This window comes from Dromiciops gliroides, chromosome 1, assembly GCF_019393635.1.
Source record: "Dromiciops gliroides isolate mDroGli1 chromosome 1, mDroGli1.pri, whole genome shotgun sequence".
Lineage (NCBI taxonomy): Eukaryota > Metazoa > Chordata > Mammalia > Microbiotheria > Microbiotheriidae > Dromiciops > Dromiciops gliroides.
The window spans coordinates 680,165,078-680,181,463 of NC_057861.1; the positions used below are offsets into that span (position 1 = coordinate 680,165,078).

At 48.0% G+C, this 16,386-nt stretch overlaps 1 protein-coding gene across 1 annotated transcript in view; it reads left to right on the forward strand.

The window, feature by feature from the left end:
- PRKCD (protein kinase C delta) overlaps positions 1-16,386 on the forward strand; it is a 64,333-nt gene that overhangs the window by 36,488 nt on the left and 11,459 nt on the right. The window contains 12 exon segments of the mRNA XM_043979027.1: positions 1,542-1,614; positions 4,303-4,440; positions 4,980-5,179; positions 6,921-6,981; positions 7,527-7,689; positions 8,764-8,795; positions 9,429-9,487; positions 9,489-9,515; positions 10,132-10,261; positions 11,279-11,379; positions 12,202-12,298; positions 15,793-15,896. Of these exon segments, the coding sequence (XP_043834962.1) occupies positions 4,326-4,440; positions 4,980-5,179; positions 6,921-6,981; positions 7,527-7,689; positions 8,764-8,795; positions 9,429-9,487; positions 9,489-9,515; positions 10,132-10,261; positions 11,279-11,379; positions 12,202-12,298; positions 15,793-15,896 (1,089 nt within the window). The 5' untranslated portion in view covers positions 1,542-1,614; positions 4,303-4,325.

Sequence of the window (16,386 nt, forward strand, 5' to 3'; positions counted from 1 at the left end):
TCCATCCTGAGATACTTAACAAGCTGTGTGACTGAACAAGTTGCTTAACCTTAATTTCCTCAATTGTAAAATGAGGATCATAATAACATCTCCCTCCCAAGATTGTTATCAAGATCAATCAAAGAGATGATATCTGTAAAGTGCTTAGCACAAGTTAGAGGCTGTATAAATACTGGTTATCACTTTAAGAGAATTCAGGAACCCCTCCATTTCAGAATAAGGTATCAGGGCAGCTAGGTGGCACAGTGGATAGAGCACCGGCCCAGGATTCAGGAGGACCTGAGTTCAAATCCGGCCTCAGACACTTGACACTTACTAGCTGTGTGACCCTGGGCAAGTCACTTAACCCTCATTGCCCTGACAAAAATCAAAATAAGGTATCAGAGTAGGATTTCAAGTTATGTATCTAAGATAATTATTACAAGGTTCATTTTTTTTTTTTGCTCTGAAAATAGGCTTCATTTCCTCTATTTTGCTTCAAAATTTCTTCAATCTTTCTTTATCCCGGAGAAGTCCATCTCCATAGACTAATGCCTCCATGTTCTATTGATGTATTTTCTGTTCTTTAGTCTTCTGTGGCCAGGTACATTTAGTCACGTTGAGGCCAAATTTTCCCAGCTCTAGAGTTCTGTGATCTATATGACTGCAAACCAAACTGCTTTGCCCTTGGAGGTGACAAGGCAGTACACTGGAGTCACTGGGCTGTGGCTCAGGCAACCAACCAGAGGGAGAGGAGAGAGGGGTAGATGAGGGGGAAGAAGGCTGTGGGTCTACCCAGTAGTGGTGAAAATACTTTAAGGCTCATTGTCAGCCTGGGGAGCTCCCCATCAGACCCAAGTCCAAGGTGGTACAGAGGAGGGGGGCTTCCCTTCTTCCCTCCTCCCCATCCTCAGTTTTCGGGCTGTTCTCCTAAAATATCTTTGGGCCTCATTGAGGTCTTCCTCAGATGGTTCTTTGTGGCCTTGAGGTGACCCTGCTTCTCAAAGGCTATGCCAGCAGAGGGCAAGCCCTGACAGATCCTACCGAACTGGAAAAGCTTTGGGGATAAGCCCAGAAAAGGACAGGGTATCTGGCATCAACAGAAGAGCCTTGCTAAGTGCAAAGAGGCGCCAGGGAAAGAAGGGGTTTTTGACCATGGCAGCTTGTAAAATTGTCTGTCAAGGTATGAAGGGGCTGGCACTGGGTTAGTTGGAGGAATTACTGATCCTGGAAGCATTTTTCTTCAAGGCTTTCCTAAGAATTTGCAACCTGATTCTGCCTCTATTTTATCTGGGGGAGGTGTACCGTGGATGAACCACAAAGATGATGTGGAGTTTTGAAATTAGTATCCCAAGCAAAGTCGAATTGAAATGATTAGTCTTCCCTGAAGATGAATGGGCTGCAAGGTGGAGGGAGCTCTGTCCCTGCTTGTTAGGGGGAGAGGAGAGGGACAAGGAAACCAGTCCAAGGAAACACCATGGAGGGCTGATTGTAGAGTCTTCAGCCAGCCCCCACACTGTACCATCACCACCCTCTGCATCTCTCTTGTTTTTTTCTTTCAGGATCGAGAGCCCTTGTATTGCTGGTCCATGATCTCACTCCAAGATTAGCAACTCCAACTTTGTCACCAAGTGGGTAAGGGCTGTCCGTCCCCATAATCCGTCCCTGATTAGACTGACCCACTAGCTTCCCAAGTCTACCCATCAATGTTATACCTCTTCAGTCCCAATCTCAGCCACCCCAGGATCAGCCTCTAGTCCCCCTGGGTGACCCCTAATTAGAACTCCACCCAAGTCATGATTTCCCCAGAGCATACACTGGGCCCTTCAACTCCCCACATCCTTATGGGTCCCTAGGTTTACCCTGCTGGCAAGGTTCCCAAACTCCTTTCATCCCCCACCCCAGACCTCTAGTCTCCCAGACCTGTGGTGTCTAAATCCTTTCTCCCAGAAGGTGAATAGTCAGTCAAAAGCTAGGGAAAAGAATTGGAGGTGTTCCAAACTGGGCTGCCACCCCCAGAAGAGAAGTGTCTAGGGGGACAGTCAATCTCTACATCAGGAATTCTTAAACTAGGGTCCATGTATAGGTTTCAGGAGATCTATGACTTGGATAGGAAAAAAACTACATTTTTATTTTCACTAACCTCCGACTGAAATTGAGCATTTCCTTTGATTATTTATAAGACATTATTCTGAGGAAGGGGTCTTTAGGCTTTGCCAGATTGCCAAAAGGGTCCATGACACAAAAAGATTAAGAACCCCTGCCCTAGGAGGCCCAAGGCTAGTTTCCATTGCCCTCTCTGGGCTCTGAGTCTTGGCCAATGGAACCTTCCTAAGGGAAGAGTCCTTGGTACTATCCAGGGAGTTGTAAACTTAGGAGTCTCTTTATAGACAAATGAGGTTACTTTAAGCCAATCCCACCCCTTTCCCCTTCCACCCCCAGCCCCCGGATAGCCAAGACTGGAGTCAACATCAATCCAATGTTCTTTCCTGTGAGGAGATGGCCAAGCGTCCTAGAAGCAGGAATCTCAAATTCACCCACAATTTGCTAAGTTTCCATGATTTCATCATCTAAGCAGCAAGGTGGATCAGCGGGTAGAGTGCTGGGTTCAGAGTCAGAAAGACCTGAGTTCAAATCTGCTCTCAGAGTGTGTGATCCTACCTACAAGGTGGTCATGAGAATCAAATAAGAATACTTGTAAAGTGCTGGTGCATAATAGGTGCTTTATACACGCTTGTTCCCTCCCCCTTCTCTCTTTTTTTTGTTTTTTTTGGGTGGGGCAGTGAAGGGTTAAGTGACTTGCCCAGGTCCACACAGCTAGTAAGTGTCAAGCGTCTGAGGCCAGATTTGAACTCAGATCCTCCTGAATTCCAGGTGGGGAGACAAGGAAACCTAAGGCCAGCCTGAGTTTAGCTTTCTGCTACACCAGCATTTTGTCTTCTTGTCCTCTGTCCTGAAGCCCCCTGCATGACCTACCCTGAGTTTCCTAGCTAAGAGTCCTCTCCCAAACTTCCTGAAACCTTGTCATGGATTGTTGGGTCTTCCATGGGATGATCGGATTCAAGATTTAGAGCCAGAAGGGAACTTAAGAGATCATCTAGCCTAATCACTTGATTTTATGATGAGGAAACAGAGGCAAAGACAAGTTCAGTGACTTGCCCAAGGTTCCACAGATATGAGAGAAGACAGAAAGAATTAGACCTTCCCCACAGCCATCCCCTCATCAGAGGGAGAGGCTCACACTTACAACACTGAGTTGTTTTGCTTTAAGGGATCACCCCCCCAGTAAAACAAATGCTTTCTGGGCCATGCAGAAACACCATATCTTCCAGTTGGTGTCTCCCTGGCTGTGGCTGTGGACCAGCTCCCTCCACCTCGGCCTCCTGCTGGTGCCAACCTGTTCACCCTTTCCTGACCACTGTGATTGTGTTGATAATGATAATAGTAATAACTCACATTTATAGAGCTCTTTAAGGCTTGGAGGGCGCTTTCCCCACAACGTCTCTATATCGTAGGCAGCTTGAGTATTTTTTTTTATTATTTTTTATTTTATTATTTTTGAGTATTATTTGAATATTGAGTATACATATTTAACACATGAGGAAAATGAAGCTTGTAGAAGTGGTTTCCTGCTTAGGATCACACAGCTAGTCAGGCCCTAAACTAGGCCCCCGACCCCAGAGCTGGAGTTGTACCTACTATGCTATTGCTGCTTTTGGCCTTAGAGTGATTGAATCTCAGAGCCAGAGGGCTACTGTAGAGACCAGTTAGTTCCAACCACTCATTTTACAGATGGGAAAAGCAGGAAGCAGTGTGGCTGTGTGGAAATTGAAGTGAATTTGGAGTCATAAGACTTGTTCAAACCTCAGCTCTGCTTCTCTCTCTCTCTCTTTTTTTTTTTTTGGAGGGGCAATGAGGGTTAAGTGACTTGCCCAGGGTCACACAGCTAGTAACTGTCAAGTGTCTGAGGCTGGATTTGAACTCAGGTACTCCTGAATCCAAGGCCAGTGCTTTATCCACTGCACCACCTAGCTGCCCCCTGCTTCTCTCTTCATCAGCCTCTCAGGGGCCTCAGTTTCCTCATTTCTAAAAAGGGGAGAGATTAAACAAAACAGCACCCAAGGCCTCTCTATGAGATAATTGTTCCTTTCAGTGACTTCCCTTAGGTCTCATGGCCCAGAGCTAGAATTAGAACCCAGGTCTTCAGGTCTAAGGCTCTTTCCATTACACCACAATTGTTTCCTTTCATCTTTGTTCTCGGCCATAAATACTCTTCACTTCTTTTCCTGTCACTGTCAGCAAACTCTGCTCCTTCCTTAACAGGTGTGTGACTGGTGTGATCAGCCATGGCCCCATTCCTACGCATCTCCTTCAACTCCTATGAGCTCGGATCCCTTCAGTCTCCTGAGGAAAACTGTCAGCCGTTCTGTGCTGTCAAGATGAAGGAATCCCTGACCACAGGTAAGAGGGGGCCAGAGAGTGCGCCCTTCTAGTTGACTTGGCTGCAGGAGAAGGGGCGGAGATGCTAAAGGATTCAGTCCTGGGACCTCGCAATCATGAGATCCCAGAGTTGGAAGGGGAGAGGGCATATAGGCCAACCTTCCTGTCCTGAGAATCCCCAGGCCCAGGAGACTGGGTGGGGCAGAAGGAAGGGACAGGCTGGGATCGATGGAGCCGAGGAACTAAGGCCGATGTTTGTCTACCAGATCCCCTCATTCTCCCTCGTGCTGGTGGCATCGTGACTGCTGCTTAGCTTAATGGAGGGGGAAGGCAAAGTGTCCCTGGCTTCCTGTTAGCTGCTGGGGCGGGGCGGGGCTGGGCAATGGTGGAGACTTTGCTGGTAATGAGGTTTGCAGATTGTCCCTGGTGGAGAATTAGCCATGGCTAGAGTGAGCTATCAAGAGCTAGCTGGTGGGTAGATAACTTTCCTGTGTGGGAGCAGTGCTTGAAGATTTGCTTCATATTATGTGTTCTCCCCCCACCAAATCTGTGGACCTTAGAGAGAGGGAAGACGCTGGTCCAGAAGAAGCCCACCATGTACCCAGATTGGACATCGACATTTGATGCCCACATCTATGAGGGACGGGTCATCCAGATTGTCTTGATGAAGGCAGCGGAGGAGCCCCTGTCGGAGGTGACAGTGGGCGTGTCTGCACTGGCCGGAGGTGCAAGAAGAACAATGGCCAAAGCTGAATTCTGGGTGAGGGGTGCTGTCCTCAGGGGTCATGAGGAATCACCGGGGAAGGGCACTCTGTGTGGATGCCATGAATGAGTGTTTGTGTATGTGAGAGAACATGTGATCATGTCTCTATGTACGCTGTGTTTGTGTGTCTCTGAATTACTTTGTCTATTTAGCATCTGGGCCTCGGTTTATTTATCTGTAAAAATGAGGATGCTGGACTAGATAGCTTCTGAGGTCTCTTTCAGCTCCAGATCTATGATCCTGGGGTAGCTAGGTGGCCCAGTGGATAGAGCACTGGCTGGGGAGTCTGGATGTGAGTTCAAATCTGGCTTCAAACACTTTTACTAGCTGTATGATCCTGGGCAAGTCACTTAACCCTGATTGCCTCAAACATCCAGGGCCATCTCCAGTCGTCCTGATATACATCTTGCCACTGGACCCAGATGACTCTGGAGGAAAGAGTGAGGTAGCTGCTTTTGCACAGTCCTCCCACACTTAAATCCACTTCACTGCAAGTTGTAACCTCACCTCCCGATGTCATGGTCCTCTTTAAGAAGGAAGGACAGTGGTTAAAGCACTGGCCCTGGATTCAGGAGTACTCGAGTTCAAATCCGGCCTCAGACACTTGACACTTACTAGCTGTGTGACCCTGGGCAAGTCACTTAACTCCCATTGCCTGCAAAAAAAAAAAAAAGGAAAAAAAAAGAAGGAAGGACAAAGACCAACTTAGCACAGTGCCTGGAATACGTGTGTGTCGTCCCTATGTGTATCTATGCCTTTGTGTCTGTGTGAGTGTATCTGCGTGTCGTTGCAGCTGATAGGACCCACAGAAAGTCACTGGGCTTTGCTCCCCCCAGGCAGAGATGTCTCAACAGGAAAAGGCTTTATAACTGTCCATTCTTGTACCCCCAGTAAGACCTACTGCAGGCAAGCTAGAGCAGGGAGAGGGGCAGATGTGAGACAGGGCCCCGCTGGCCTCTCCTCTCATCAGAAGCTGAGGGCAGAGTCCTGAATTCATACGAGGAGCATTCTTTCTGCACCTCCTTCTGGTGGCCATAGTGGACAAAAAGACTGTAGAAGAAGGGAACTCACAGACAGTTGGGGAGAACGAACAGCAAGAAAATCACAAGGAGCCACTGACCTGTAGGTGCCCAACACTGTAGTCCAGGCTGGGGCCAGCAGGGCTGAGAAGCTGCAGTAGTCAGGAAGGGAAGGCTCCCAGGAAGAGGTGAGTGTTTGAACCAAGGGAGCTCGCTTGTCTGTTGGTTTGCTCATCTGCGTGAGCCAGAGGCTGTGTGTGCTGTCTGGTGTCCCTGGGTTCCAGCGTGTGTTTGTTCTAGGTTGGGGGCCTTCTAGGACCCTTGCCCCAGTCTGGGCCCTTCCCCTCATCAGAGCAGCTGTTGGGTGGGGGTGGGGAGTTTCCCTTCCTTCTCATTCTGTCCCTGGCCCAGGCTGGGGTTAGAACCTTTCAGTTCCCTAAATGTAACAATACCTCATGGGGGATGGGGACCTTGCCTCCCACTTCAAAGGCCCTTTCCTCTACATTGGGCAACCATTTGGATGAGGATGTTTGGTGGGGCCACAGCCTGAGGGAGTGGGATCAGAGGGAGACTGACCCGTGATTGGGTATGATCAGGAATCCAGGCACTGGCCTGGATCGAGAGAGAGGCCAGGGGATGGAGGCCTGAGGGCCCCAGGCAGGCCACCTTTGGGGACTCTCCCCTCTCCTCATGGCCACGCCTTCTTGTTGTCTCCTTAGCTGGACCTGCAACCTCAGGCCAAGGTACTCATGTCTGTCCAGTATTTCCTGGAAGATACAGGTAAGGAAGGGTTCACCAGGGCCTCACATTGTATGCCTGGGCCCTGCTGGAAATGGGGGAGGGGCGGAGTGGACATTCCTGTCCTGTAGCCACAGGAACAGAGCTCAGGGCAGTGACAAACTGTAGTTTCAGACTGTAGTCTTCTAGACTTGTGAGCTCTCTCTGGGACTTGTCCTAACCCTCTACCAGGGCAGCTCACCCTGTTTCCTCTTCAAGTTTGGTTCAGAGGGGGTGGAGCAGAAGATTTTGGGGAAGCAGTTGCTGTTGCCTACTATGGATTACCCAAGTGGACTTCCCTCACCCTCCCCAACCCCCAGTACCTTGCACTCAAGTCTCTGAGACTGACTCTCCCTACCCACCCCCACCTCCAATTTCCTATTCAAAAAACCTGAGTATACTTGGTCCTACCACTCACTCAATGTGTGACCTTGGGTAAGTCCCTTCTCCTCCTGCTCTTAGTGCCTTTCCAGGCTCTGATGTGCCATGATTTAATGACTGGAATCTCCAGGCTAAGATGAGACTGACCCTTCTGGCCTCCTCCCCAGATTGCAAGCAGTCCTTGAGGATGGAGGATGACAGTAAATTTCCTACCATGAACCGGCGGGGGGCCATCAAGCAGGCCAAGATACATTATATCAAGAACCATGAGTTCATCGCCACTTTCTTTGGTCAGCCCACCTTCTGCTCAGTCTGCAAGGACTTTGTCTGGTGAGTGGCAAGTGAGATAAAATAATGGGATTTATCAGATACTCAAAGACCCATATGGAGATTAATCTAAACTGATTGAATCAAGTGAGAGTGATTGACTGCTGATTAGTCTACTTCAAAGTTAACTAGATTGTAATCACACTTGTCGAGCCCTTAAGAGGGTATTGTTCTGGACACCTAGGTGGCAGTGGATAGAGCACTGGCCCTGAATTCAGGAGGACCTGAGTTCAAATCCAGCTTCAGACACTTGACACTTACTAGCTGTGTGACCCTGGGCAAGTCACTTAACCCTCATTGCCTCACACCGCTCCCCCCCCCCAAAAAAAAGAAGAAGGTACTGTTCTCAGAAGCTAGACTTTGAACTTAACTTGAGAATACCTTCAAGTTCAGTGAACCAATGGATTTGGAGGTTGCCAACCAATCAGCTTGAAGCAGTGTGTAAGGACCGCCTCTGTTCCAGACCTATAACAAGCTTCCCTAATCAGTTTGCTGGAGAGTTTTGTTATTGAAGCAGGCTCATGGCAGAGGACTGGAAGAAGAACCTGACCAGGCTGGAACCCTAGGCTAGATAGGCCTTTTCTTGTTGACTTTATTTTTTTAGTTTTTTTTTTTTGGTGAGGCAATGGGGGTTAAGTGACTTGCCCAGGGTCACACAGCTAGTAAGTGTTAAGTGTCTGAGGCCGGATTTGAACTCAGGTCCTCCTGACTCCAGGGCCAGTGCTCTATCCACTGTGCCACCTAGCTGCCCCGATAGGCCTTTTCTTAACGTTCTGAACTCCATGTGTATGCTTTAATAAATGTTTAATGCCCAAAGACTGGTGCTAAAGCTTCTAATTGAAGGCGATCACACAATATAGATTTTAAACATCACACAAGGAAGGTCCCTGGGGGAGAAGGGGCATCAGGCTCTCAGAGTGGACATGGGTTGGGGGAGAGTTGGGGAGGTGGGGCAGGGGCTGACTGGAGAAGTCTGAGGAAGAGGGGGGTGGGGATGAGGGTGGTTAGGAGGCTCAGACTTCTGGAGGAAGTGGGAAATGCTGTGCCTCACCTGGCCTCTCTGACTTGGTTTTTTAGGGGCCTCAACAAGCAAGGCTACAAATGCAGACGTGAGTATGAACATGGGTGTGTGTGTGTGTTGTTTGTCCCTGACACATTTTTGTGCACACGTGTAAATGTGTGTGCCAGTGTACAAATGTGTGAGTGTGTAAACTATGGAGGGGGTCACTCTAACCTTGAGCCAGGCAGAAAGAAGGTACCCCTTGTGTTCCGTAGCCTTTCTGTACTACCCCTCCCCCAGGGTATCCATTCCCCCAGAGAGCCCTGTACTGCCCCCCCCCCCACCGACCTCCTCCCAGTTGTTCCCTAATACCTTCTCAGGATCTCATTCTCCCTGTATTCCTAGATGGTGCCTTTCATCCACCAGGTCCCTCTCTCCCTCTGGGTCCCTCCATGGCCTCCCATTCCTTTTGTGTCCCCCTCTCTGGTCATTATTTCTTCTTCCCTCCACTTCTCCCTTCCCTCAGGGCTCATGGTAACCAGGCCGGTAGGAGGTGGGGAGGGGAAAAGAATCAGTCCTTGGGCCAGATGCCTCCGTAATGGTGTGGGAGGCTACTCAGGCAGGCCAGGAGAACGAGAAGCTTTGTGCCTGGGGGCTGGGCAATGTTGGGCGCCTGCTCACAGTCTCTTCCCCTTGCCCTGCATCTCTTCCCACCCCCCTACCCTGGCCTTGCCTCCCCAAGAATGTAACGCAGCGATCCACAAGAAATGCATCGACAAGATCATTGGCCGGTGCAAGGGCCACAGCGGCCAATAGCAGGGACACCATGGTGAGAAGGGATGTCGGGGTAGGGTGGGGACCGCCATGGAGACAGGACCAGGTCAGGGGCATCGTGTTGAAGGGAAGGGAGGAAACTATGGGCATCGTAGTGAGAGCCAGTGAAACAGCTGGGGAGGAGCCACAAAGTCCTTTGGGAGGACTTTTGTAGGAATTGGGAAGCATGGGCTTGTTTTCAGGGGAAAGAGAAACCATTCAGTGTGGGGGGTTAGTACCCACATACCCGGTTCTCTTTCATCAAGGGAGCTGCAGTAGGGAAGGCCCCATCTGAGGCCTTCATTGCAGGGTGTGCCCCTCCTGGTGAGGGGCTGGGCCTTCCTGTAACTTCTCAGGAGGGATGCCCTTTGGGAGGTGGCAGGAGAGACCAGAGGGGGAGATCCCTAGAAGGTTCGGTGCTCCTCTGGACTTCCTTCCCTCCCAGCTCCCAGAGCCATCCTTGCCTATGACCTGAGGTGCAGCCCTTCTCTAGGCCGCCCTTAAGCCCTCGGAGAGACCTGACAGTCAGTGACTCCAGAGTTCTGTCTGGCTGTTGGAGGGCTGGATGGCTGGGGCAGGGGGTTGGGAGGAGGTGGCAGAGACTCACAGCCTGTTCCTTATCCTCTCCCCAGTTCCAGAAGGAGCGCTTCAACATAGACATGCCACATCGCTTCAAGGTGTACAATTACATGAGCCCCACCTTCTGTGACCACTGTGGGAGCCTGCTTTGGGGACTGGTGAAGCAGGGCTTAAAGTGTGAAGGTTTGTGGGCAGGAAACAATGGCGGGGCTGGGGGCGGGTAGGTGATGGGAGATGGAAAGAACAAGAGAGGGAGGGGGGCCTGAGGGAGCTTTCAGGGCTGAGTAGCCACAGTTCCAAACTCAGAGGCCCAAGCCTAGCCCCCCACCCGGTGACTCCAGGGATGCCAGTGGGGCATCCGGTGGAGATGCAGGTCTAGAAAGAGAGGTGAGGGCTGTACTTATTGAATGGGGAGTCATCTACTGAGGCAGTGGTTGAAACTGGGAATGAAAGAAACTCAGAAGGAAAAGACATAGCAAGAGAAGAGGTTCAAAGGCAGAGCCTTGGGGAGCGTCCACATTGAAGGGTGAGGAAGAGAGTGGGAAGTTGTCAGAGATGTGGTGTCTGTGAAGCTGAGGGCACAAAAGAAGGGGGGTGGTGGTGTTTACTCAGTGCTCCAGCCTGTGGGTCTTCTCAGTAGATAGAATGCTGGCCTTTGAGTCAGGAAGACTTGAGTTCAAATGTTGCCTCAGATGCTTATTATCTTTATGACCCTGGATGAGTCACTTAATCCTTCTCCCCTTCATTTTCCTCATCTGTAAAAAGGGAATAGCAATGGCACTTTCTTACTGGGTTGTGAGGATCAAATAACATGACATATGTAAAGAGCTTTGTGCACCTTAAAGTGCTAGCTTTCATAATTCTTATTATGCAATATCGCCTCAGAAAGAAGGTCAGGGTGTGTGTAAATGCTCACCTGAAATCTCATTTCTTTGGGGAAGGAAGGAAGGGAACATGTATTTATCGATCACCTCCGATATGCCATGTACCATGCCAAGAACTTTACAAATTTATCTCATTAGAGACTCACAACAACCTATTTTACAATCGAGGAAACTGAGCTGGACAGAAGTTAAATAACTTACCAGCTCTCTATCCACTGCCCCACCTAGTTCCCTCTAGGGCCCTGAGTCTATAGCATGAGAAGGCAGATGGGATTCAGGGGAGATTCCAAATGTCTATACTTTCTCTTTCCCCTAGACTGTGGGATGAACGTACATCACAAGTGTCAGAAGAAAGTGGCAAATCTTTGCGGCATCAACCAGAAGCTCTTAGCTGAAGCATTAAACCAAGTCAGCCAGGTATGTAGGGGAAAAATCAACCCCCGGGCTGAGGGAGGTAGGCTGGGGATGGGGCTTACTGCTGGAAGAAGGGGAGGCTCCAGCCAGCACCGATCAGATAAGGACAGAGAACCCCAACCCCAATTTGCAGACTAGAAAATTTAGGATTTGTTGGGAAGAGATGATGCATGTTAAGTAAGCTAGAACTTCAGGTTTCTTCATTTAGAGATCTCCCCAGAATATTTGAGAGCTCCAAAAGAGTTAAAAGAAGAGCCTTGTAGGGTGGTGGGGAAAGTGCTCAGAAATTTCAAGGGGAAATGTTAGGAGGCCACAGAATATTCATCAGAAGTGAAATGAACATAACCTGAGAAAAACAGAGGACACCAATGGAAAAACTGAGATTTGATAAAGCCTTTTCAGCTGTGAATTAAATGATGATTATTTAACTTTTATTTATTATTTTTGTCATTCAAATTTTACTTATTATTTATTTATTATTTAAATGGTTATTTATTATCTATTAATTATCCCTTATTGATTTATTATTGTTAATAATTTATTATTTATCTCCATAACTATTTAATTATTCAATTATTGATATTTTATTATTATTTGTTATTTATAATATTTAATAATATTCAACTATTGAATAAAATAGAATAAACCTGTGTTGTTGAAATAACAGGGGTCCCCCCCTATAACCAGATCTGGAAAGTTGTCTTAGTAATGGAGTCAGGGTGGCGGGGGACCAGGATCTGGCTTCTCTCTCTAGCTGCCTCCCCTCCTGGTCCTATGGAGCTGGCTCTGGCTGTAGATCTCCTTCTCTTTGCCCCCTTTCTCCAGAAATCTTCCCGGAAGTCAGACACGGGGTCCACAGAGAGTTTTGGCATCTACCAGGGCTTTGAGAAGAAAGCAGGGACTGTTGGGGAAGATGTGGCAGGTGAGGTTTCAAAACATGGATTTCAATTCAGCTCACTGAATTTACTAAGTAAACCTTTACTAACATTTACTAAGTGCAATGCACTGGGAATCCAAAGGCAAAACAAAAACCAGCCTTAGCCTTCAAAGAACTTAGATTCTTCTTGAAGGGTATGCACAGTATTTATCCTATGTCTTTTTTGGGGGGGGAGGGGGGCACCGGTGATGAGGGTTAAGTGACTTGCCCAGAGTCACACAGCTAGTAAGTGTCAAGTGTCTGAGGTTGGATTTGAACTCAGGTCCTCCTGAATCTAGGACTGGTGCTTTATCCACTGTGCCACCTAGCTGTCTCCATATGTATCAACGTATGTAGCAATAAATAGGTTCAAGGAAATTTGAGGAGGGAGAGACCATTTTTGGGGTGGTCAAAAAAAGAGCTTCATAGAGGGAGTGACACCTGAACTGACCCCTGAAGAAAACTTAAGGATTCAGAGATGCAGAGATGAGGAAGAAAGCAGGGGAAGGGGATGATCATCTATATTGCACCTATTCTGTGCCAGGCACTGTGCTAAGTGCTCTATAATTATTATCTCATTTGGTCCTCACTATAACTTTCAGAGGTAGGTGTGGTTATTATCCCCATTTTACAGACAAAGAAACTGAGGCAAACAGGGGTTAAATTACTTGCCTAGGGTCACACCACTAGTGTCTGAGGTTGGATTTGAACTCAGGTCTTCCTGACTTCAGGCCCAGCATTCCATGCACTGTGTTACCTAGCTGCTTCCATCCAACTAGCTGATGCAAAGGTATAGAGCTCAGGAAACTGTGAATGGTGCAGTTTGGTTGAAATATGGACTCCGAGAAGGCAAAGAATGTAATATGTCTAGAATAATAGATGGAAGCAAACCTGAAAAAGGCTTTGAACCCAAGGCTTAGGCATTTGGATTTTGCCACAGAGGCAATAGGCAACCACTGAAGACTTTGAACCAGAGAATGACATGGTAACCTGGGCCAGGAAGAGAATTTCACCAGCTCTCTGGTGGTCTGGAGAGAGGAAGACAAGTTAGGCGGTTATTATAGTTGTCCTAGTAAGAGATGATAAGGGTCTGAACTCAGGTATGGCCCAGGAAATGGAGAGAAGGAGGCAAAGATACTGTGGAGGTCGTCAAGATATAGCAACTGATGGGGGCAGCTAGGTGGCTCAGTAGATAAAACACCAGCCCTAGATCCAGGAGGACCTGAGTTCAAACACGGCCTCAGACACTTGACACTAGCTGTGTGACCCTGGGCAAATCACTTAACCCTTATTGCCCTGAAATAAATAAATAAATAACAAACAAAAACAGATTTAGCAACTGATTGGGTAAGGGAAGTGAGGCAAGGGAAGAGTCAGGGATGGTTCTTCCCTTTCAAACCCCCATGACTTTAGGGGCTTCAATGCCCCCAACAGAAGTAGGGATATTTGAAGGGGTGGCAAGCTGAGAGGGAAAGATGCTCAGTTCCATTTTGGACCTGTCACATTTGAGGTGCTCATGAGCCATCCAAGTGGAAATGTCCCATAGGCCACTGGAAAAGCAGGACTGGGGTTCGCTGGAGATTAGGGCTGAATGGACAGGTTTTGGGAATCATTTACACGGGTAGCATAATTAAATCCTTGGGAATTGATGAAAAGAGAAACTAAACCAGAGTATTGGAAGGCACTCTGTTTAAGGGATAGGAGATGGATGATGGGACCCTGGAAGGAAATGTAGGAGGAAAACCAGGAGAGACGAGGAATAAAAGAATATGCAGAAGGAGGGGAGGCAACAATCAAAATGTGGGTATAGGAGGTGAAGGAGGATAAAAACAAAGAAAAAGCCAACAGATTTAGGTGAAGAGATTGTTGGTCACATTGGAAATAGTAGCTTCAGTAGAGTGGTGGGGTCAGAAGCCAGATGATAAAAAGTTAAGGGAGCAGGGGGGCAGCTAGGTGGCGCAGTGGATAGAGCACCAGCTCTGGATTCAGGAGGACCTGAGTTCAAATCTGGCCTCAGACACTTGACACTTACTGGCTGTGTGACCCTGAGCAAGTCACTTAACCTCCATTGCCCCACCCCCCAAAAAATAAATAAAAAATTAAAAAAATTTTTTTAAAAAGTTAAGGGAATGGGCAGCTAGTGGATGCAGTGGATAGAGCACTGGCCCTGGATTCAGGAGGACCTGAGTTCAAATCTGGCCTCAGATACTTAACACTTGACTAGCTGTGTGACCCTAGGCAAGTCACTTAACCCCAATTGCCTCACCAAGAAAAACAAAACAAACAAAAAAGTTAAGGGAGTGATCGGTGAGGAAGTGGAGACTGTGAGAGGCAGTGGCTCTTTTTAGAGGCTCAGCAACAAAGGGATGAGAGATATCAAATGAGAATTTAAGAAAATGGCTGGGTGGTACAGTGGATAGAGCACGGCCCCCGATTCAGGAGGACCTGAGTTCAAATCCAGCCTCAGACACTTAACACTTACTAGCTGTGTGACCTGGGGCAAGTCACTTAACCCCAATTGCCTCACCAAAAAAAAAAAAAAAAGAAGAAAGAAAGAAAATGGCTGGGGCCGAGTGAAGACGAAACGGAAAGAAGGGACCTGCGTACATTTTTAGGCAATGGAAAAGGACCCAATAGATACAGAAAGAATGAGGATGAGAAAGAGGGGACGGATATTGATGAGACAAGCTCCCAGAAGGGACAGGAGGAGAAGAAATAAAGGATCCAAGGGAAGGAATCAGCCGCTTTTTTTCAGAGACAGGGGTGAAGAGAGAGGAGACTGGTTAAGATATAGAAGAATTTCAGGTGTGGCATAGGAAAGATCAAAAAGGTCATAACAAGTGATTCAGATTTTCTTCTAAAAGCAGGAGGCAAGTTTATAACAAGAGTAATTATGATGAGAATGATGTAGGGAACCTGAGGAGAGAACTCTTTTGAACCGCTGCTTTGGGGCCCCTGAGAATCAATCAGGAAGGTATGAAGGGAGGACTATGCCATTGTGGTGAGGGCCAGTTGAGCTTAGATGACGTAGATTTGTGGTCAGCAGTTGTGGGACTTCCTCTAGCCGATTTCAGCAGGAGTTAAGGAGGGGATTTGGGGAGGTCATCAAGTGTTTGAGTCTGAGGGTTGTCAGGATATCACTGGCAGGAGGATAGGAGGCACGGTATTAATTGTGGAAGACAGTGTATATTTGAACTGGTCAGCCAAAGGTGTCAGTGGATACAGTCTTCATCTGTGAATAAGGATGCTGGGGTTCTGGTCTGCATCTTTCTGGTATCTCCCTGTGTGGCCCCAACGGAGTTACTGCCCCTTCTCTCATCCTCAAATGTCTCCCTTCTCCTCCTACCTCCCCCACCCATTCCTAAAGGGAGCAGCCAGCCTTGGTGGGGGACACCCAGTCCCTCCCTGCCCCTCTGAACCAAGTTAAATGTGGCTGGATGTTGGAGTGTGTTTCAGGGTGTTGGGTGAAGATCTGAAGTATTTACTTTCTATTCCCACAGATAATGGGACCTATGGGAAGATCTGGGAAGGTAGCACGCCCTCCAAGTTCAACATTGACAGCTTCACGTTCCACAAAGTCTTGGGCAAGGGCAGCTTTGGGAAGGTGAGGGGCCTCCTCCTTTGGCCACCAGTGCTGGAAGGGAGCTTAAATATCATTTCATCCAATGGAGTCCCAAAGAGGTGTGAATTGCAAAGCCCGGATTTGAATGGTTTAAAATCCACAGGTGCTCCTTGGGAGTGCAGAGGGGCATCCCATCTCAGTATGGAGCACAATTAGCCACATGGGGTGGATTAGATGAGCTAGTTTGGGGGGTGATAAGAGGATAAGCTAGAGTTTGAATAAGGATTGGAAAAAGGGGAGAGCTGGCAGAGACAACCTCCAAGGAGTATCTTCTCAGTCTTAATTGGGGTAGAGAGTTGGTGAGAAATTGGACACTAAAACATATGGGAAGCACTGAAGATCCATCAGAAATGAGCCTCCTCAGAAAACATAATTGCGAGGCAATGGGAAAATGGGATTTGATTTACGTAGTGTGTCCTTCCGCGCAGTTGTGTTTTTTTTTTTTCCCAGCTGTGCACAATTGTGGCATGAA